The 23,743-nt window shown below is 50.9% G+C and overlaps 1 protein-coding gene across 1 annotated transcript in view; it reads right to left on the bottom strand.

Moving 5' to 3' along the window:
• myo3a (myosin IIIA) overlaps window positions 1-23,743 on the bottom strand; it is a 214,712-nt gene that overhangs the window by 28,993 nt on the left and 161,976 nt on the right. Inside the window, exon 25 of the mRNA XM_084326257.1 lies at window positions 18,883-18,960. Coding sequence (XP_084182383.1) covers window positions 18,883-18,960 — 78 coding nt within the window. The remainder of the gene's footprint in view (window positions 1-18,882; window positions 18,961-23,743) is intronic.

Raw genomic sequence — 23,743 nt, 5'->3', positions numbered from 1 at the left:
CCAAAAGCAAATATAATCCAGCCGAAAAGGGCTATGCAGTCGTCGGCGCCAGGGTAAGCAGCCCAGCCTGGATAAGCACACTAGCTGGTACGAGGAAACGTTGGTGATGCTGGTCACTGTAGAACGGTAGCCGCACGATACACTATACATAAATAGACTATTACTGACTTAATAGAATAGGTCGAACTCGACGGTACAGCGTTAAACTCTGATACGTCAGTTATTAATTCGCACGCGGTCTCAATGCTCTATTTGGGGCCAAACAGGCCATACTTCACCGCACGTTGTATCGTGGGTGAGGCTTCAACTTATTGGGTAACTCTACTTCTGTATTCACCTGCGCCGTATTTATACGTTAGGTGAACAAACTAGTACCAGCTTTATTCCTGTCTCATATCCTTGCGCAGAACCGTTCATGTCCAGGCAAGTCCTTGGCGGTGACTTTGAACCAGACCTTGGAGGTATGGCAATGGCGCCTGGTGGACCGCTGTCCAATAGGAGAATGAAATATTATGGTCTGTACTAGGCTAAAGGGATATTCCGTGTATATGTACAAGGAATACACAAGGGATATCAAACGATATACAAATATTATGCAATATATATCAATCAATAAATATATATATTCGGTTTAATCTGATCCTTCGTAACAGCCGCCTCCTAATTAGTCCCACCTAATTAGATAAGCAGAGACAGATTAACCGCACTGTCCACTACTCAATGTCTGTTGGGAGGGTAGGGCAGTTCACAAAGTCAGGGGGTCATGGTCGTCATCAATAGTGTCGGGGAGCCTTGGCAACTCTATTAGCCTCGCCACGGGCCGGGTGTAGATCCGCCCTTGGACGAGCACTTCTGCCGCTCTGACCTTTCCGTCGGCACCGGTGATCACTTTGCTTACGCGGCCGGCCGGCCACATAGCTCGGGGTAGTGACTGGTCGATAATCATGACGACTGTTCCTTCTGTCAAATTGTCTCTCTCTTTCACCCATTTCTGGCGGGTCTGTAGAGACGGTAGATAGTGGAGTAGGAAACTGTTCCAAAACTTGTCAGCCAATACTTGACTGTACCTCCACATTCTTCGGCCGTTCGCTTCTTCAGGCCTGTACACTGTCTGTGGTAGCGCGGGGTCCGGCCGCCCCATCAAGAGAGTGTTGGGGGTGACTGGGTCGACATCTGCTACATCACTTGAGACGTAACCGAGGGGCTTTGAGTTCAATACTCCCTCGATCTCCGTGAGGACTGTCGTTAGGACTTCTTCCGCCACGGTCTGGGCCCCAAGCACGGCGTACAGGGCTGTCTTTATTGAACGTACTTCTCGTTCCCAAGTTCCACCGAAGTGAGGTGCATTCGGGGGATTAAACTGGAAATCAATCTGGTATGGAGCGAGGTGGGTCTTAAGTTCTGGGCCCATAGCTTGGAAGCTCTCTCTCAGCTCTCTTTCTCCGCCTTTGAAGTTTGTCCCGTGATCAGACAATAATATAGACGGTTTCCCTTTCCGCGATGTGAATCTTCGGAAGGCCATAAGGAATGAGTCTGTGCTCATGGTTGGAAGGAGTTCTATGTGCATCGCTCGGGTGGTCATGCATTTGAATACAATACCCCACCGCTTCTCGGTTCCTCTTCCTTTCTTTACATACAGCGGGCCGAAACAGTCCATACCGGTGGAGTGAAAAGGCTTGTCGCCGAGTCGGAGGCGACAGGGGGGTAGGTCAGCCATCCGGGGTATACTGGGCTGTGCTCGCCATTTACGACAGTCTAGACAAGTCCGCTGGAAACGTCGTACTGCTTCTCTCCCTTGCAGTATCCAATAACGACGTCTGATCTCCGCGAAGACTCTCTCTGCCCCGGCGTGATGCACGTCCTCGTCGTATTTCTTTATGATAAGCTCTGTGACCTTGTGTCGGCTGTTTAAGACTATCGGGTACTTGACGTCATCCGGTAAGTCTGGAGCTCTCCTCAGACGACCACCCACTCTGATGAGATTATGGGCGTCGCTCTCAGGGGCTAGGTGGAGCAATCTGCTGTCTGACGGGACGGGCTTTGCTCCCTGTAGACAGTCTAGCTCGTCGTGGAACGAGTCTCTCTGGGCTCGCTGTAGCAGAAGAAGTTCTGCTTCTTCGTAGTTAGCTGCAGTAATGTCAGTAGTGGGCTGAACCTCTGGGTGGTGCCACAGGAATGTCTTTAGCTGTGCACTCTCAAGGGTGAGGCAGTCGTCTATGTTGGGGTCTGTGGGGACGAGTGTGTGTGTCAACCCACAGAACATAGATTTCTTGTTCTCTGCCTCCTCTTCACTCGCCTCCCGTGGGGTGGGTGTAGGCCACTCTTCTTCCGGGAGCTTGAGGAACTTGGGCCCGTCACTATATAGATTGTGACGGGTGAGGTCATCCAGGGACATTCCCCGGGTGATGACGTCAGCTGGGTTGTGTTTTGTGTCCACATACCTCCAGCTTGCTGCTTCTGTTAAATCTTGGATCTCTGTGATTCTGACTCCCACGAAGACCTTGTATCTACACGAATCAGACTGGATCCATGTGAGTACGGTCGTGGAGTCTGACCACAAGATTGTTCTTTGCACCGGGATGGTGAGTTCACGTTGGATTAACGTGGCGAGTTGCGCTCCTGCTAGGGCTGCGCAGAGCTCTAGACGCGGGATAGATTGTTGCTTGCGGGGGGCTATTCTTGAGCGAGCCAGGATGAAAGCAGTATGTATTTCTCCTCCCTCCTCTCGGGCACGCAAGTAGGCCACCGAACCGTAGGCTACTTCGGAGGCGTCGCTGAAGACGTGCAGGTCCATCTGGCACGTCTCCGGCCTCACTGTGGGTGGGAAGTAGCTGCGGCGTATGTTGACACCTGGGAGTGAGCTGAGTTCTGTCTCCCACTCTCTCCATGTGGAGGCAAGGTGTTCGGGTATGGGGTCGTCCCAGCCCTGGTCCTTGTCCCATAACGCTCTTACAATCATCTTTGCCCTGGTGGTGTAAGGTAGAATACATCCCAACGGGTCATATTGTCTGGCGAGTGTTCTGTATACACTCCGTCTTGTGGTCGGTAGTGCAGTCGACCTTCCCTGCTCCTTGGTCAGGGGTGTGTGTTTATAATGGAGCGAGTCTGTTTTGAAGCGCCAGACTAGTCCTAATGTCATTTCTTGGGCTTCTCCTGGGATGGTCGCCATCCAGGTCTCGCTGCTTGCTGCCTTGTCCTCTGGGGAGGCTGCGCAATACTTGAGGGTCGCTGCTGGCCCACTGCCGGAGATCAAAGCCGCCTTTGATCAGGGAGGCGCGGAGCTTGAGTAGGAGGGCCTCGGCTTCTTCTGGCGTCGAGACGCTTTGCAGACAGTTGTCCACGTAGAAACTATTTCCTACACTTTGTCGGACCTCTTCATCAGCTGCTGGGTCCTCTGCGACGTGTTTTTGCAGTGCAAACGTAGCACAGCATGGGCTGCATGTGGTTCCGAAAGGGAGGACTTCCCATTGATAGATGGCTGGTTGCTCGTCCCCGATCCTCTCTCTCCATAGGAACCGCAGCAGGGGCTTGTCCTCCTCCACTAGTCGCACCTGCAGGAACATCCCTTTGATGTCGCCGCTGATGGCCACCTTGTCTTGGCGGAAACGTAGTAACACGCCTAGTAGAGAGGGGCCGAGTGTTGGGCCGGGCAAGAGCTCTTTATTCAGATTTTGTGATCCGATCTGGTAGCTGCAGTTGAACACAATACGATCCTTGCCGTTGTGGTGGACTTTGTGGTGCGGCACGTACCATGATTCGGTCGTCTGATCGGCCTCTTTAATGTCAATTTTCTTTATGTGTCCCGCTGTGATTAGCTTGTCAATCTCAGCGCGGTACACAGTCTTGAGCGGGGTCTCTGGCTAGGCGCCGCTCTGTGTTCAATAGATACCGCTCCGTCGCTTCTTTTGGGGCGTGGAAGGTAGGCATACCCTCTCGCCTCAGGAGTGGAGTTGCGTATCTCATCACTACGTTGACTTTGACTCTCTTTGTCCCCCGCTCGAGGAGGGCTATAGCATAAATGTCTTCCTTGGAACGAATGTCTTTCTTTTCGTTCTTAAAGGGCATTGTCTCTAGTGTCCATAGCCTCTCGACATGCTGTAGGAGGGTGGTGTCTTCTTCTGTCACTCTGGAGTGGAGGCAGCTAGTGGCTGCTGTTCGGTTAGGAGACCTAGCGAGGGGGCCTTGTAGTGTCCATCCTAGGCGGGTCTCGACTGCTGCAGGACAGCCTCTGGGCCCTGTGTGGACCCGGTCCATTGGGACGATGAGGTGTGCATGGTCGGAGCCTATCAGCAGGGTCGGGGTGGCACCGTCTATGAGCGGTATAGGTAGTTGACGCAGGTGCACATATTTATCCATCAGCTTGGCGATGGGGTAGGTGTACTGCGACAGGCCTATATCTTGGCTGGTGAAAGCGTTAGTGATCCTATACCGTCTCTCGGGCTGCCCGCTTGCTGCGATAGTGAAGGTGACATTCTCGCCCTTTATCGTCTTTAGGTCTCTTCTTGTAGCTGAGGGGTACAATTCCCTGACTGTATTGTTAGATATGATATTTAATACCACTACCTCATGTACTTTAACTTCTGGCCACCCAGTACAAGATATAAGTATGATGAACACTTTCCCACCTGATGAAACGAACCAACACAAATGGACCAAATCGAATATTTAATACAGCAAAGGGTGTACACAATATTCACTTAATTACATTTATGATTTGAAATGTTAAGTATGCACTTTTATGGCAAATGAGTATTCGTAGGTAAATCAACATTGAATGTCCAATCTCTGGTTGCGCAGGGAGTAAGTATACAACCTGGAATATTTAGGAAACGATAGCGATAGTACTTAAATGATTATAGCTGGATACACTAAGGGGGGGGGGTTCCCGCTGGTTGTAAGACAGTAGGAGGGGGGGGTTAGAGAAGTCGCTGGCGGTGTCCCATCTAGCCGACGGTGTCTTGGGAGAATCCAAAGTCTTAGACCCAGTGCCCACAGAACCTCGGTCCGTAGACGAACACAGCTGGACCCTCTGTGGAACGGTATCTGCCGGTCCACAACGGAGAGACGTGGTGCGACCTCACGTGTAGAGCGCCGCCTCACCTGTAGTCCTCTCCGGGGGGTAATTCCAACACTCGACAGTGTTGGCCTTTATCCATGGAATAATCAAAGCACATAAAGCATAATCCAAGAGCCGTGGAAGGCTCGCCGTCGTCGGGTAGAGTAATCCAATATACAGGTCCAGTCGCTCTTGACCCGGAGCTCCTCGGATGTAATCACCACTAGGGGTCTGACCAGCCTGGATAAGCGTCCAGATAACGTCAGGAACGATGGGGGTACTGATAACTGTAGGACTCGAACCGAACGATGCACCATACATAAATAGACTATTATTAGCCTAATAGAATACGTCCAACTCGACGGTATGGTGCCAAACTATGACCATTCAACTATTAATCTACACGATATCTCAATGCCTATTCTGGGCCAAGTAGGCCCTACTACACCGCACGTGCTTCGTGGGGAGGCTTTTGCGTCTGTCACTCTGTTGGAGGGTAAAGAACTGGACTAAAAGAAAGTTCTACTTTACGAGCGTCATATATATATGCGCTATGAACAAATAGTACCACACGTATTTCGCCCGGCATATTACTGCGCGGAACCGGGGGCTGCCTCGACATGTTAGGCGGCACGATTGAACTCGAACCTAGGGGTATGGCAACCTGGCGCCAGGTTCTAGTCCAATGGTAGAATGAAACAATTATGGGCTGTTTAGTAGAAACGGGGATATTCAATGCATATTGTACAAGGAATATACATGGGATATCAAACGATATACAAATACAATTAAATATATATATATAAATAAATATACATATTCGGTTTAATCTGATCCTTCACAACAGCCGCCCCCTAATTAGTCCCACCTAATTAGTTAAGCAGAGACAGATTAACCGCACTGTCTTCCACTCAAGGTCCGCTGTAAGGTCAGTCAACTCACAAAGTCATAGGGTCATGGTCATCATCGATAGTATCTGGGAGTCGGGGCAGTTCTATGAGCCTCGCCACGGGCCGTGTGTAGGTGCGCCCTTGGACGAGTACTTCAGCTGCTCGGACCTTGCCATCGGCACCGGTGATCACTTTGCTTACGCGGCCAGCCGGCCACATAGCTCTGGGGAGTGACTGGTCAACTATCATGACGACTGTTCCTTCTGTCAAATTGTCTCTCTCTTTTACCCACTTCTGGCGGGTCTGTATAGACGGTAGGTAGTGAAGTAGGAAGCTGCTCCAAAACTTGTCAGCTAGTACTTGGCTGTACCTCCACATTCTTCGGCCGTTCGCTTCTTCGGGCCTGTACATTGTCTGGGGTAGCGCGGGGTCCAGCCGCCCCATTAGGAGTGTGTTGGGGGTGACTGGGTCGGCATCTGCTACATCACTGGAGACGTAACCGAGGGGTTTGGAGTTCAATACTCCCTCGATCTCCGTGAGGACTGTCATTAGGACTTCCTCTGCCACAGTCTGGGCTCCGAGTACGGCATACAGGGCTGTCTTTATAGAACGTACTTCTCGTTCCCAGGTTCCACCGAAGTGGGGTGCGTTCGGGGGATTAAACTGGAAGTCAACCTGGGCTGGAGCGAGGTGGGTCTTAAGTTCTGGGCCCATAGCTTGGAAGCTCTCTCTCAGCTCTCTTTCTCCTGCGTGGTGTACATCCTCGTCGTATTTCTTTATGATCAGCTCTGTGACCTTGTGTCGGCTGTTCAAGACGATCGGGTGCTTAATGTCATCTGGTAGATCGGGGGCTCTCCGCAGGCGACCACCCACTCTGATGAGATTATGTGCGTCACTCTCTGGTGCCAGGTGAATCAGTCTGCTGTCTGATGGGACGGGGTTTCCTCCCTGTAGACAGTCTAGCTCATCGGGGAACGAGTCTCTCTGGGCTCGTTGTAGTAGAAGAAGTTCTGCTTCTTCGTAGTCAGCTGCTGACATGTCAGTGGTGGACTGAATCTCCGGGTGGTGCCGCAGGAATGTCCTTTGTTGCGCACTCTCTAGGGTAATGCAGTCATCTATGTTCGGGTCTGTGGAGGCGACAGTGCTCAGTCCACAGAACATAGGCTTCTTGTTCTCAGCCTCCTCTCTACTTGCTTCCCTCGGGGTGGGCGTAGGCCAATCTCCTTCCGGGAGCTGGAGGAATGCTGGTCCGTCACTGTAGATGTTGCGACGGGTTAGGTCATCCAGGGACATTCCCCGGGTGATGACGTCAGCTGGGTTGTGTTTGGTATCCACATATCTCTAGCTTGCTTCTTCTGTTAGTTCCTGAATCTCGGTGACTCTGACTCCCACGAAGACTTTGTATCTGCATGAATCAGACTTAATCCATGTGAGTACGGTCGTGGAATCTGACCACAAGATTGTTCTATGCACCGGAATGGTGAGTTCACGTTGGATTAACGTGGCTAGATGCGCTCCTGCGAGGGCTGCGCAGAGCTCTAGACGTGGGATAGATTGTTGCTTACGTGGGGCTATCCTTGAGCGGGCCAGTATGAAAGCAGTGTGTATCTCTCCTCCCATCTCTTGGGCACGCAAATAAGCAACCGATCCGTAGGCTACTTCGGAGGCATCGCTGAAGACGTGTAGCTCAATCTCGCATGTCTCTGGCCTCACTGTGGATGGGAAGTAGCTGCGGCGTATGTTGACACCTGGGAGTGAGCGGAGTTCCGTCTCCCACTCTCTCCATGTTGAGGCAAGGTGTGCGGGTATTGGGTCGTCCCAGCCCTGGTCCTTGTCCCATAGTGCTCGTACAATCATCTTTGCCCTGGTGGTGTAAGGTAGAATACATCCCAGCGGGTCATATTGTCTGGCGAGTGTTCTGTACACACTCCGTCTGGTGGTCGGTATCGTCGCCGACCTTCCTTGCTCTGGAGCCAAGGGTTTGTGTCTATAGTGGAGCGAGTCTGTTTTGAAGCGCCAGACTAATCCTAGTGTCATTTCTTGGGCTTCTCCTGGGATTGTCGCCATCCAGGTCTCGCTGCTGGCAGCCTTGTCTGCGGAGGAGAGGCTGCGCAATACGTGCGGGTCACTGCTGGCCCACTGCCTGAGATCAAAGCCTCCTTTGATTAGGGAGGCGCGTAACTTGATTAGGAGAGCCTCGGCTTCTTCTTGAGTCGAGACGCTTTGTAGACAGTTGTCTACGTAGAAACTGTTCTTCACACTGTGTTGGACCTCTTCATCTGCTGCTGGGTCCTCTGTGACGTGTTTCTGTAGTGCAAATGTAGCACAGCACGGGCTGCATGTGGTTCCGAAGGGGAGTACTTCCCACTGGTAGATAGATGGGTTCTCATCTCCGATCTTCTCTCTCCATAGGAACCGTAGCAGAGGCTTGTCCTCCTCTACTAGTCTCACTTGCAAGAACATCCCTTTGATATCCCCGCTTATAGCCACCTTGTCCTGGCGGAAGCGCAGTAGCACGCCTAGTAGGGAGGGGCCGAGTGTGGGGCCGGGCAATAGCTCTTTATTCAGATTTTGGGATCCGATCTGGTAGCTGCAGTTAAACACAATGCGATCCTTGCCATTGTGATGGACCTTGTGATGCGGCACGTACCATGATTCGGTCGTCTGATCGGCCTCTTTAATGTCAATCTTTGTTACGTGTCCCGCTGTGATTAGCTTCTCAATCTCAGCTCGGTACACACTCTGTTGAGCGGGGTCTTTGGCTAGGCGCCGCTCTGTGTTCAGTAGATAGCGCTCCGTGGCGTCTTTCTTTGCGTGAAAGGGGGGCATTCCCTCTCTCCTCAGGAGTGGAGTTGCGTATCTCATCACTCCGCCGACTGTGACTCTCTTTGTCCCCTGCTCGAGTAGGTGGATGGCGTAAATGTCTTCTTTAGAGCGAATGTCTTTCTTTTCGTTCTTAAAGGGCATTGTCTCTAGGGTCCATAGCCTCTCGACATGCTGCAGGAGAGTGGTGTCTTCTTCTGTCGTTCGGGAGTGGAAGCAGCTAGTGGCTGCGGTTCGGTTGAGAGATTTAGCGAGGGGGCCTTGTAATGTCCATCCTAAGCGGGTCTCGACGGCTGCAGGACAGCCTCGGGGACCGGTATGGACCCGGTCAATCGGGACTATGAGTTCTGCATGGTCGGAGCCTATCAACAGGGTCGGGGTAGCGCCGTTTATGAGCGGGATAGGTAATTGGCGCAGGTGCACATATTTATCCATCAACTTGGTGACAGGGTAGGTGTACTGCGAGAGTCCTATTTCTTGGCTGGTGAAAGCATTTGTGATCTTGTACCGTCGCTCTGGCTGCTTGTTGGCTGCGATAGTGAAGGAGACATTCTCGCCCTTTATCGTCTTTAGATCTCTTCTTATTGTCCGAATCGTCATTTCGTTCTTGCTCCCCCGCAGTCCCAGTTGAGTCGCAGCGGAGGCGAGCAGAAGGGTCTTCTCTGACCCGTCATCAAGGACGGCGTAAGTGTCCATGACTTTATCCTGGTAGCTCAATGTCACACGGACTACCTTTAAGAGCACTTGAGCTCCGTTGCTGCTGGCGGGGTCAATGTACATGACACTTGCCTTGGTGCCGCTCCGTGGTGCAGGTGTAGGCCGTCTTCCGTTACTATCGTGTAGTATATCTAGATGGGCTCCATCGCACCGGCTGCACCTTTTCTTTAGGCGGCATTCGGCTGCCATGTGGGGCCGCGCACATCGATAACAGCGCCGGTTGGACTTTATCCATTGGCTCACTTCTTCTGCATTCATCTTTGTGAATGTGTCACATTGTGACAGCCAGTGTTCTTTCTCACAGTAGGGACACGCTATCTTCCACTTCTCCTTTCTCGAGGGGGTGCTGTGACTCTTACTGCTCGGTACTGACTCTGATTGGTGCATGACAGTCACCGATCTTCTTCCATCATTTATTCTCCTGGGTCCCTCTCTGGAGCTTGGCATGCTCCGCCCGAAGGTGTCCAGTCGTAAGCTGCTGACCTCTCTCGCCAGGAAGTCGGCCAGATCAAGGAGGGATGGCTCGGGGCCGTCGGGATCTCGGTAGTCCCTCTGCCGCCTAAAGCGCTCCTGTCTTGCGGGTGGCAGCTTCTCCAAAATCCTCTCAACGTTAGAGTTGGCGTATAGCTCATGCATGCCCTTCTCCCGTTGAGCTCCCAGCATCCCCACCAGGGACTGCACTTTGATTGACAGGTCGTCCAGTGAGCGATTGTCTGTGGCTGGGGGTAGGCGGTCAATATGCCTTATCTCCTGGATTACGTAATCCCATATACGTCCATATCTTTGATCCAGCGCTGCAAGGGCAGCTGTGTATGGGGTCGAGGAGGTAGCATAGGCTAGCGCTATATTGTGTGCTCGCTGTACTTTCAGGTGCTTCAATAATATTGCATATTTGTGGCGTTCATCAATGACATCCGCCAGCATTGTCTCTAAGCACATCCGGAGCTCCGTGTACTGTGCTCGACTCTCATAGGCGAAGTCTGGGATTGATGGCGTGGCGTTGTATGACGCCGTGGATGGCGAATGCATCGGCGAGCGTTGGGGGAGAGACCTCCTGGGCGAGTCCCCTCTTGCGCCTCGCTGTGGGCCGGTACTGGCAGGGTACCATGGCCCGCTGGTCCAGGTACTGTTCCTCGGGGCTGGTCGTGCTCACCCGTAAATAGAGTCGGGGGTCTGTAGCGCAGCGCCGCGGGGGTATAGCCTGGACTGTATGGGACCTCCTGGTCCGGTGGAGTACTGTGCTGTCGTCGGGCTTGGTTCTCCTCTTCTCCCTCTTCTTCTTCTATCAAATCTTCCAGATCTTGTAATCGTTTATTTAGCTTCTCCGCAGTGTAGGCCGCTCCTTCCTTGTAGCTGGGTCTCGCTTGGACCGGTATGGGGAGGGGGTCTGCGGGGGGTCTAGACTCGGTCTGTTGGTCAAGTTCAGGGTCGCTTGCTCGTTGCGGTGACGCTGCTCTTGACTGCTGTCTCGACGAGTTCCTTGAGCCCCTGGCGGAGGGAGAGGGAGTTGTCCTTTTGATCAGCTGCTCCATTAGCTGCGCTTGTTGCTTGTCGCGCTCGGCTTGTATCCTGTCGCGCTCTGCGTCTCTTTGGGCATCGGCAGCGGCGCGCTGGGCGTCGGCGGCGGCGCGCTCTGTTTCTCTTTGGGCACCGGCAGCGGCGCGCTGGGCGTCGGCGGCGGCGCGCTCTGTTTCTCTTTGGGCACCGGCAGCGGCGCGCTGGGCGTCGGCCCGGTCTCTTGCCATATTCTCTTCCATCTGGAAACGTCTCATCTCCAGACGTGTGCGCTGTTCTTCGCTCCGTTGCTGCGCTTGGAGGTGTTCGCGCTCGCCAAGCATCTGTGCTTGGAGCCGATCGCGCTCGGCGGAGGCTGTCAGGCTGACGAGGAACGCCTGTTGTAGTATCCTCTCCGCTTCGCTGGGGGAAGGCGGTAGTGGAGGTGAGCCGCTCCTGCGTGAACCGCTCCTGGGGGTACTCGTTGGGGAGTCCTGGAGCTCTAGTTCCTCGGCGCTCTCCTCTTCTTCTTCCGTGCAGAGTTCTCTCTCTGTAGGGTTGTCTTCCTCCCGGGGCGTGTCGGGGACTACTTCTTTAGTAGTGGCGGGGGGTAAAGGCATGTCAATTCCCTCCTGGTCTCCACCGTGGGCTTGGTCAGTTACATTAGGACCTACTAGGGCCGCTGTGGTCGGGGAAACCTGGTCGTTAAGGTCAGACATAATTTTACTTTCTACTTTTACTACGTTTACCGTTTGTCGAAGGCTAGGTAGTTGACTGACAGTGTAAGCCTCTAAGTACTGAGGTGTCTGTCGTCTGCGCCGCGGGCGTTCTAGGTTAGGAGGATCGTTTCGTGGAGTGTTCATCATAGGCCATTTCGATATTAATAACACTATATTAATATTACACTAGTTACCCTCCGGCTCGAAGGACCAATTGTAGCTGAGGGGTACAATTCCCTGACTGTATTGTTAGATATGATATTTAATACCACTACCTCATGTACTTTAACTTCTGGCCACCCAGTACAAGATATAAGTATGATGAACACTTTCCCACCTGATGAAACGAACCAACACAAATGGACCAAATCGAATATTTAATACAGCAAAGGGTGTACACAATATTCACTTAATTACATTTATGATTTGAAATGTTAAGTATGCACTTTTATGGCAAATGAGTATTCGTAGGTAAATCAACATTGAATGTCCAATCTCTGGTTGCGCAGGGAGTAAGTATACAACCTGGAATATTTAGGAAACGATAGCGATAGTACTTAAATGATTATAGCTGGATACACTAAGGGGGGGGGGGTTCCCGCTGGTTGTAAGACAGTAGGAGGGGGGGGTTAGAGAAGTCGCTGGCGGTGTCCCATCTAGCCGACGGTGTCTTGGGAGAATCCAAAGTCTTAGACCCAGTGCCCACAGAACCTCGGTCCGTAGACGAACACAGCTGGACCCTCTGTGGAACGGTATCTGCCGGTCCACAACGGAGAGACGTGGTGCGACCTCACGTGTAGAGCGCCGCCTCACCTGTAGTCCTCTCCGGGGGGTAATTCCAACACTCGACAGTGTTGGCCTTTATCCATGGAATAATCAAAGCACATAAAGCATAATCCAAGAGCCGTGGAAGGCTCGCCGTCGTCGGGTAGAGTAATCCAATATACAGGTCCAGTCGCTCTTGACCCGGAGCTCCTCGGATGTAATCACCACTAGGGGTCTGACCAGCCTGAATAAGCGTCCAGATAACGTCAGGAACGATGGGGGTACTGATAACTGTAGGACTCGAACCGAACGATGCACCATACATAAATAGACTATTATTAGCCTAATAGAATACGTCCAACTCGACGGTATGGTGCCAAACTATGACCAACTATTCAACTATTAATCTACACGATATCTCAATGCCTATTCTGGGCCAAGTAGGCCCTACTACACCGCACGTGCTTCGTGGGGAGGCTTTTGCGTCTGTCACTCTGTTGGAGGGTAAAGAACTGGACTAAAAGAAAGTTCTACTTTACGAGCGTCATATATATATGCGCTATGAACAAATAGTACCACACGTATTTCGCCCGGCATATTACTGCGCGGAACCGGGGGCTGCCTCGACATGTTAGGCGGCACGATTGAACTCGAACCTAGGGGTATGGCAACCTGGCGCCAGGTTCTAGTCCAATGGTAGAATGAAACAATTATGGGCTGTTTAGTAGAAACGGGGATATTCAATGCATATTGTACAAGGAATATACATGGGATATCAAACGATATACAAATACAATTAAATATATATATATAAATAAATATACATATTCGGTTTAATCTGATCCTTCACAACACTTCTTATTGTCCGAATCGTCATCGTTTCTTCGCTCCCCCGCAGCCCCAGCTGGGCCGCAGCGGACGCGAGGAGAAGGGTCTTCTCTGACCCGTCGTCAAGGACGGCGTAGGTGTCCATGACCTTGTCTTGGTAACTCAATGTTACGCGGACCACCTTCAAGAGCACCCGGGCTCCCCCGCTGCTGGCGGGGTCAATGTACATAACACTTGCCTTTGTGCTGCTTGAGGGTGCAGGCTTTCTTCTGTTACTGTCATGTAGGACGTCCAAGTGGGCTCCGTCACACCGACTACACCTCTTCTTTAAGCGGCAATCGGCTGCCATGTGACTGCGCGCACATCGGTAACAGCGTCGGTTGGACTTTATCCATTGACTCACCTCGTCGGCGGTCATCTTCTTGAACGTGTCACAGTGTGACAGCCAGTGTTCCTTTTCGCAGTACGGGCACACCATCTTCCACTTCTCTTTCATCGAGGGGGTACTGTGGTTCTTGTTGCTCGGTACTGATTCTGCTTGGTGCATGACGGTCACCAATCTGCGGCCATCGTTTGCTCTCCTAGGTCCCTCTCTGGAGCTTGGTGTGCTCCGCACGAACGTATCCAACCGTAGGCTGTTGACTTCTCTCGCCAGGAAGTCGGCTAGGTCTAGGAGGGATGGCTCGGGACCGTTAGGATCACGGTGGTCTCTTTGCCGCCTGAAGCGCTCTTGTCGGGCGGGCGGAAGCTTCTCTAAAATCCTCTCGACATTAGAGTTTGCGTACAGTTCGTGCATACCCTTTTCCTTTTGCGCCCCCAGCATCCCTACCAGGGATTGTACCTTGATAGACAGGTCATCTAGTGAGCGATTGTCTGTGGCTGGGGGTAGACGGTCAATATTCCTTATCTCTTGTATTACGTAGTCCCATATGCGTCCATATCTTTGGTCGAGTGCTGCTAGAGCCGCGGTGTATGGGGTAGTAGAGGTGGAATATGCCAGCGCTATATTGTGCGCTCGGGGCACCTTGAGGTGCTTGAGTAGGATAGCATACTTGTACGGTTCATCAGTTACATCGGACATCATTGTCTCTAAGCACATTCGTAGCTCTGTGTACTGTGCTCTGTTCTCGTGTGTGAAGTCCAGGAACGTCGGTGTGCCAAGGTACGATGCCATGGATGGCTGGCACATCGGTGAGCGTTGGAGGAGAGGCCTCCTAGGCGAGTCTCCTCTTACGTGTCGTGGTGGGCTGGTACCTGCTGGGTACCAAGGCCCGCGTACCCAGGTGCTGTTCCTCGGGGCTGGTCGTGCGTCAAGCTCACCCGTGAATTGAGTCGGGGGTCTGTAGCGCAGAGCCGCGGGGGTAAAGTCTGGGCTGTACTGGACCTCCTGGTCCTGTGGAGTACTGTGATGCTGTTGGGCTTGACTCTCCTCCTCTCCCTCTTCTTCTTCCTCTGGCAGGTCATCTAGATCCTGTAGTCGTCTATTTAGCCTCTCCGCGGTATAGACCGGTTCTTCCCTGTAGCTGGGTCTCGCTTGGACCGGTCGGGGAAGGGGTTCGGAGAGGGGTATAGGCTCTCTCTGGTGGTCGGGCTCAGGGTCGCTTGATCGGGTAGGGGAGAGTGCCCTTGACCCTTGTCTTGACGAGGCCCTGGAGCCCCGTGCGGAGGGAGGGGGGGTTGCCCTGGTAATCAGCTGCTCCATTATCTGCGCTTGTAATCGGTCGCGCTCGGCTTCGCGCTTGGTGAGAGCGAGGTCGCGCTCTGCTTCTCTTTGGGCACCGGCAGCGGCGCGCTGGGCTTCGGCGGCGGCGCGCTGGGCTTCGGCGCGGTCTCTTCCCATATTCTCTTCCGTCTGGAGGCGTCTAATCTCTAGGCGTATGCGGTCTTCGTCACTCCGTTGCTGCGCTTGAAGGCGTTCTCTTTCCATGGAAGAATGTTCGCGCTCACTAAGCGTCTGTGCTTGGAGTCGATCGCGCTCGGTTGAGGCTGCCAGGCTGGCGAGGAAGGCCTGCGCCAGCATCTTGTCCGCCTCGCTGGGGGAAGACGCTGGTTGAGGTGATCCGCTCCTGGTAGTACTCGTTGGAGATCCGTTCTCCTGTGGCGTATCGAGGAGATCCATCTCCGGGGTGCGCGTCCCTTCTTGTGGTGGGTCGAGTTCCATCCCTGGAGGGCTTTCTTTATCCTGGAGCTCTCCGGGGACTACTTCTTCGGTCTTGGCGGGGGGTAAAGTCATGTCAGGTCCCTCCTGGTCCCCACCGTGAGCTTGGTCAGTTACGTTAGAACCCACTAGGGTCTCTACTGGCGGGGTAGCCTGGTCGGTAGGGTCGGACATAATTTTACTATCTACTTTTTCCGCGTTTACCGTCTGTAGAAAGCTAGGTAGTATACTGGCAACGTAATCCTCTAAGTACTGAGGTGTCTGCCGTCTACGCTGCGGGCGATCTATTTTAGGAGAACCGTTTTGTGGAGTGTTCATCATTGGCCATGTCAATATTAATACCACTATATTAATATTACGCTAGTTACTCTCCGGCTCGAAGGACCAATTGTAACTGAGGGGTACAATTCCCTGACTGTATTGATAAGTATGGTATCATTAAACCACTACTGTCTTATGTACATTACTACTGGCCATACAGTACACAGGTATCTTATGATGAACACTTCCCACAATGACTCGGTTCCACACAAAACTGGATTTAAGTATTTATTAGCAGCAATGATAGTACATAATATACTTTACTTTGGATGCGCTTATAAGGCAAAGGAATGTGCGTAGGCAAATCAATAACATATGTCCATTCTCATATTACGCAGGAGATAATAATACAACCTGAATCTTAGGAATTATATCTATGGTACTCTGGTAATATAGCGGGAGATACTGGTAGGGTCCCTCCGGTCGTAAGCCAGCAAGGGGAGAGGATTTGTCGGTAGTAGAGTCTGGGTCAACGATGATAAAGAGACTCCAAGTACAGGAGACGGTGCAATAATCTCTTGATCCGCAGACGAATACAGCTGTTCTCCGTAGCATGCAGCTCCGCATGGAAGAAAGCTAGCCGGCCTCAGGCTTCTGAGAGGCGGGCTCGACGTGGCTCCTCACAGGGTAAATCCCACACAATTGTGGGTGTAGGCGATTCTCCGCTCCATCAATTACAGGACCAAAAGCAAATATAATCCAGCCGAAAAGGGCTATGCAGTCGTCGGTAGGTTATCCAGTGTACATGATCCACACGGTCCTCGTCTAGGGCTCCTCGGGTGAAAGCGCCAGGGTAAGCAGCCCAGCCTGGATAAGCACACTAGCTGGTACGAGGAAACGTTGGTGATGCTGGTCACTGTAGAACGGTAGCCGCACGATACACTATACATAAATAGACTATTACTGACTTAATAGAATAGGTCGAACTCGACGGTACAGCGTTAAACTCTGATACTTCAGTTATTAATTCGCACGCGGTCTCAATGCTCTATTTGGGGCCAAACAGGCCATACTTCACCGCACGTTGTATCGTGGGTGAGGCTTCAACTTATTGGGTAACTCTACTTCTGTATTCACCTGCGCCGTATTTATATGTTAGGTGAACAAACTAGTACCAGCTTTATTCCTGTCTCATATCCTTGCGCAGAACCGTTCATGTCCAGGCAAGTCCTTGGCGGTGACTTTGAACCAGACCTTGGAGGTATGGCAATGGCGCCTGGTGGACCGCTGTCCAATAGGAGAATGAAATATTATGGTCTGTACTAGGCTAAAGGGATATTCCGTGTATATGTACAAGGAATACACAAGGGATATCAAACGATATACAAATATTATGCAATATATATCAATCAATAAATATATTTATTCGGTTTAATCTGATCCTTCGTAACAACTAGCGTTACGGGCTCGAGCACCCTACGGCTGCCGCCGTTGTCGCGTCCATGGGCTCCCCGGCAGGGTACCCGTGGGGACGGGGGTGTACAGAGAGGAGAGAACCATTTTGGGTCAGGCGTTCATGCCGGCCAGCGAGCCGGACGTCGGGATATGTTGTTAGCACAATAGCTACCAAGCTAAGCTATGTTAGCTTCTAACAGTGTATACACAATATGTACAACGACACAATGATTTACATTATTACAAATATGGTAACGTGGTTGTGGCTTTTACAAATAGTAGTTATCTTTAGAGATGGATGGCTATGATCACGGAGCAATAGTGTTGTTAGGTGAAACAGATACATTTTCATTCGGCTAGTAGTAGCAAGGCTCTCTGCCTGCTGTAACAAGTAACAAGAAGGCTCCTTGCTTCCAGTGCCTGCCACTAGCTGTGTGTGACTCTCAGAGCCCCCTGGTGCCCTGCACCTGTTGTGACGACATCATTTCGATTACACGCGCACGTTATGAACCATTGATTAAAATATCCACGTGCGTGGTGATTGTGTTGGGCAGACAAAATGTTTGATAAAAACGCTAAAACTGGGTCAATTTCAATAATTTTTTTTTCCTCCTTCATGAAAGTCACCGTTGGCCTAGTCCACATTGTTTATTGAACAAAAATACAACATGCAAGTTGGCCTTTAATCAATTAATTAATTAATTAATTAATTAATTCATTCATTCATTCATTCATTCATTCATTAATCCATTCATTCACTTTGCCACTAGTGGCGGCTCACCGGCACTTTGTGTAAAACCAGTTCAATCTATACTTGACATCTCGACAACAACAATCCACATGTGCAACGCTTGTAGATGCGCCGACCCAGAGTGAACCATCTCAACGCCACAGTATGAAAATCATTACATTTGTTACATTTATTCATTCACTTCTGAGCCGTGGTCATAGGTTAGCTAAGTATTTAAGTTTGCTATTGCCTATTTGTTGATCTGAGATGGAGAGAGAGAGAGAGAGAGAGAGAGAGAGAGAGAGAGAGAGAGAGAGAGAGAGAGAGGGAGGGAGGGAGGGAGGGAGGGAGGGAGGGAGGGAGGGAGGGAGGGAGGGAGAGAGAGATCTGCCTCTCGGTCACTGTGTTTTTCCATTCTGCCAATATCGCAGTTGATACACAATGTTACTCTCATCATGTATGCACTAATGCAACATGGACTGCAGCTCCCTCTTAATTAAAGCCTGCGGCAGTTCACATCTATGTCACTACAGTATGTGTCATTGTTCATAGACACGTTTCTTGTTTATAAATATACCGCGTTCGAGCCAATCAGCATTACCCACTGAATCATGTGACTGAGTTGCCCCCTATACATGCACAAGCTAAAAAAGTGGCACTCCCCTGACTAAAAGTTGTTTCAAACTAAAACGGCTGAATGTAATTTTGCCAAATTGGTATGGCTGTGGAGTCTTTCACCTTTTACCTATCTAGCCTTGGCATGGATCGATTGTTTAGATCGCTAGCATGGCTAACAAATGCAAATATATTGTGGTCTGGCCTGTTGTTCTGACTTCTGACCAGGATTACTTCCTTCCTTTTTGCCTCCTTGATGCACGGGCACACTGAGTCTGATAAGACGAGAAACCTGTCTATATAGAGTGGCTTACAATGCACTTCTGTAAACACAAATCTTTATATTTGTTGACCAGAAAAGAAACACTCACTCTGAAGTATGAGGCGACCGTGTGAGTTCTCATGTTGGTGGTCTCTCTGGGGTGGTGAGAGCTCTCCATCGGTTCACCCTGGTGAGACAACAAAAACAACAAAGAGTATTAAACTTCTCAAAACCATCATTTACTTTAATTTAACTGCACTGTACGGGTAGGGATTCTCTTTAGGATTAAATTCTATAGGAGAAAAGGACACATTATTTTTACTGTGTACAAATGGTCGATCGTTTGCATTACTGTGTGATCAAGCGGGACGGCGAGCGAGCAGGTGAACGATAATTTCCGAGAAGAAGGCTGCAAAAGAGATGCATAAGAGGCATAAAAGAAACGTTCACTCTGCATAATGATAACGTGTTTAAGACACCATAATATGGTTTGTCTCAACAATTTCATTCTAATTTAAAAATGAGAAAACAATTCAATAAAATACTTTGCTGAGCAATATTAAAGGTGCTATAGAACATTGAGCCACTAGATGTCCCATGAGAGCATGTCTCAACTAGCAGCATGTTTATCCAATCAGGTGCATCCCATGTGGGGAAATGGAAAGTAGGGAGGGGATACATGTAAACAACAACATTCATTTTGGACCCGGCACATTAAATAAATCAATAATTTATTTGGGGGAAAAGCAATACTTTTATTTTGTACCTTTCTAAAAGCTGTGTTTTTTTTTTTTTTTTTTTTCTTTTTTTTTGATCTTTTTTTCCCCTCCTTTTTCTTCCGATTTTCTCCCATCCCAATGTTAGTCGTTATGCCAATTCCCAATCCCCTTCCTGGTCGCTGCGCACTTACCCCCCACAGTCGGTCTGGGAGAGTGGAGGCTATCACGTGCTTCCTCCGACACACGTCTAGCCAATCAACCGATTCTTTTCACCTGGCAGCGCGGACTCTCACTGAGAGGGTGTAACGCGTGGAAGGATCACACTACCCCCCTTAGATCCTATCCGCGCTGAGCAGGCGCCCCGACCGAACTGTAGGAGTCGCTGTTTACAACGACCCGGACCCACCCCGCCAGCTTTCCCACCCTCTAATACTGCCAATTGTATTAGTGTGAACGGCCAGCCAAGCTGGTGACAACGCCGGAGCTGTGAGCTGGATTCGAACAGGCAAATCCAGCGTCTCCGGCGTTTGGTGACAAACGCAATCTCCGCTACGCCACCTGACCGCCCTCTGTGGGTGTATTTTAATTGTTAGTCTACATACATGTTCTTTTAACCTATAGCACCTTTAATTAGCCAAACAAGAAAAGCAAATGCATGGATATGTTGAGGCGTTACATACGTATTTTGGTAGCATTTTTAACAAGCCCTATATCCAACGGGTGCTACTGCACTAGGGGGGGAAATACACCTCTACAGCAACTATCAATAGCGCTTCTATGTTGCCATTTAAGCCCTCATTGTGACTTGTAGAAGAGTCCTTTGATGTGCTTTTTCCGGGCGACTCGTTATAAAATATGCAGATGAATGGAAATTGATGCATGAACTCATCAAACACAGTTAATCTCAATGTAGCCACTGCTTTCAGTTGAACAAACCCTTTCACTACCACACTACAAAGGGTTAACGCTTTCACTACCACACTACAGAAGGTTAGCCTTTCACTACCACACTACAAAGGGTTAACGCTTTCACTACCACACTACAGAAGGTTAACCGTCTGTAGTGTGGTAGTGAAAGGTTAACCGTCTGTAGTGTGGTAGTGAAAGGTTAACCTTCTGTAGTGTGGTAGTGAAAGGTTAACCGTCTGTAGTGTGGTAGTGAAAGGTTAACCTTCTGTAGTGTGGTAGTGAAAGGTTAACCCTCTGTAGTGTGGTAGTGAAAGGTTAACCGTCTGTAGTGTGGTAGTGAAAGGTTAACCTTCTGTAGTGTGGTGGTGAAAGGTTAACGTAAGGTAAGGTTATGTATATAACCAAGTTCTATGAATACTGGTGACGCTCAGCGTCATCTGCACTAACCTCACTTCGTGCACATGCACTGAATAAAAATCCACAATGTACCTTTACATACCAACATCCGTCTGGCCACACCCCTATCCGCTACCTTCATAAGCAGGTGTGTGGTCACCTACTCGCCTCCTTCCCAAACTTTCACCACAAGGCGAGATCAAGGGCCTCAGTGGCGTCCCGACGCTGAGCGTCACCAGTATTCATAGAACTTGGTTATATACATAACCTTACGTTCTATATCATACTGGCTGCCGCTCAGCGTCATCTGCACTACAGGAGCTGAGCGGGAGCCTGAAGCTCGACAAATGTACCCCGCTGAGGCCCCCCATAACCATCAGACCGGAGAGGACCAAGCCCCCTGACCCTCCCTAATGGAGGATACCCTCCCTATTGGAGGACGGGAGGGAGACGGATCCGACCGTGCGAAGAGAAACTCGAGCAACTCAACGCACAGGGTGAGCAGACCGTGGTTTGACCCCACGACTACGCACACGCACAACCCACATGCCACCAGGGAACGAACGGAAGGAACAAACCTCGTTACTGCCCCCAAAATCACGGGGTCAAGAGCAAACTCAACCCCGTGGCAAGGCCGTAGCAGCGGAGCGCGAAGGAAGACCCAGACCCACTGAAGGGACTGGATCCCCCGGAAAAAGGGGGCCCGGAGAGGTCAATGACGCCAAAGCATCAAGACCTCACCAGGCGGTCACTTAGTGACACCGCCCCCCACATCGCCAGCGTATTTGGACAGGGCCCCTCCAAGAGCGGGCCCTTCCCCCCACTAGTACGCCGCCTGGCACACTGACCCTGGCAAACTCAGGCAGTCAGCATGGCCGTAACTTGAAGCACTCAAAAGGCTATACTACAGCGGAAGCAGGCAGCGCACCGGGGAGACGACCCCAGAGGGGGTCGATCCCTTAAACCAGGCAGCAGGCGTTTGACCCGAGCCTGGAGCACTGCGGACGAGACAGGCGCCAAAGGGGTCAACTGAAAACAGCACCCCGGCGGAAGGGGCGTATGCTGGCATTGTTGCGCACCATGACAAAGCCTCCACCAAAAAACCCCGACCCAGAGGGGTCGAGGCAGAGAAAGCTGACACGATTGGCAGGCGTCATGAACGTGCAGGGGCACACTCAACCGGGTAACCCGGGAGTTGACTCTGCTCCAACACACCAGGGAATCAACCACCCTCTTGGTACCACATGTGGTGGTTGTTCCTATAACCCCTCAAGAAAAAACTCCAAAACACACCTGCGGGTATACACTAGCTATACCGCAGTACAAGTGTTTCAGTTTTCAAAAAAGGGTTATTCCAGGCCTACGGGTCTACGAAACATAACTTCGGACCGGGCCCGGCGGCTCGGGAAGCACACAGGGTTACCAGAGGAGGTCCAAAAGACCACCCCAACAGCCCCCTCTTCGCCATGCGTGAGAGAGGAGCGAAAAGAATGGAGAACCAGCCTCTTCATGATAGTGCAGGGTACAACATGTACCCAACAAAGGGTCTCCATACCGCCCAACCCTGTGACACCCGGGCCGACCAGGCATTTTTTCCCACTGAAAAAAAGCACAAATCCCTCAGGGTACCAGAACAGCAGATCTGCGTCCCCGGCGGGTTAACGGGTTAACTGACCTGGACCAGCGTGACCAGAACCAGTCCCGTGCCCTAACCACGCCGACATCCCCACTCCACGAGAGGGGGTAGGTACGCGTGTCGATCTAAAACATGAAAAGAGGGCGCCACCCAGACGGTCCCATTCGTATCACGCTCAGTGGCCCACCCCAAGGGCGTGAGACCCCTCTACCTATGTTTTGATCTATTCCGTTAACATCCCCCAGATATGAACGAGAATCCGTCGAGACCTAGTAACAGGCGCTCGGAAGAGAAAGACCTCCATCCCAGTTGCCCTATAAAAACGCTGTTTTAATAACAAGCAACCAAGGCGTACCAGCCTCATGCGTGTTTCTCATCAGAAACACCCCGAGCCAGCACTATGTACGCGTCGAGACCCAAACACATCAATGGATAGTCTAACCAGACACCAGACATTGGTCCCTCAAGTCGCCTGGGAGAACGACAAGGAGTTGTCGTGCTTCATATTCTTCCCTCTTTTTATTAAAAAGAAAGAAACACCGACTGACATGAATCCCACGTGACAGTTCCCAAGTTCCTACGCTCTGCCCCGACAACTTGACAATGACAGACCCTACATACGGGTCTGAAAAAACTCACGGAAGCTGTCGTCCAATAGAAACGTGCCTAGTGACGTTTTCTATGACGGGGGGAAACCCATGACTCAACCGCCCGTGATAGGTGCGGAGTCAGGGAAACCCTCCCCCCCCCCCCCCCCCGTGCCAAGCTGCCTAACAGCTTGGCCCTGACCGAATGAAAAGAGAGTAAAAAAAAAAACCCGACCAATCAGAAGAGGGAAGGAGGGGTTTATCCGGTACCCCCTCGCAAGCCCAACCCTTGAATACGACAACAACAAATAGCCATATGATACCTTAACAGCGCAAAGCTAATTCAATGCACGCTAGCCACAGACAAGTCTGTGAACAGGGTTTATAACAAGGCCAAGTTATGTATGTGTGAACCCGACACCCGTGTTTATGTTGCAAGACACAGAAAATCTGATAGAGAGAGAGAGCGGCCTGAACCGCGGTACCTTTACACACACAAGCATTACTGCAGACCAACACAACAGTGTTGCGGCTCAATATCACTGTTTAAGCAACAGAGCACACAACTAACCTCTACCTTTATGTGAAGACCTAACCTTCAGGTCGAGGCAGAAAAAACCTTTTTCAACCGAGTGTAAGCTGCAGGCCTTGCTTAAGCTCTAACATGAATGTAGCGACCAACAAGAGTTAAAGTCTAGCCCTTCTATCAAACCCACACTAGCG

This window comes from Notolepis coatsorum, assembly GCF_963971535.1.
Source record: "Notolepis coatsorum genome assembly, chromosome: 12".
NCBI lineage: Eukaryota > Metazoa > Chordata > Actinopteri > Aulopiformes > Paralepididae > Notolepis > Notolepis coatsorum.
This window is presented reverse-complemented; position numbering and strand designations above follow the sequence as displayed.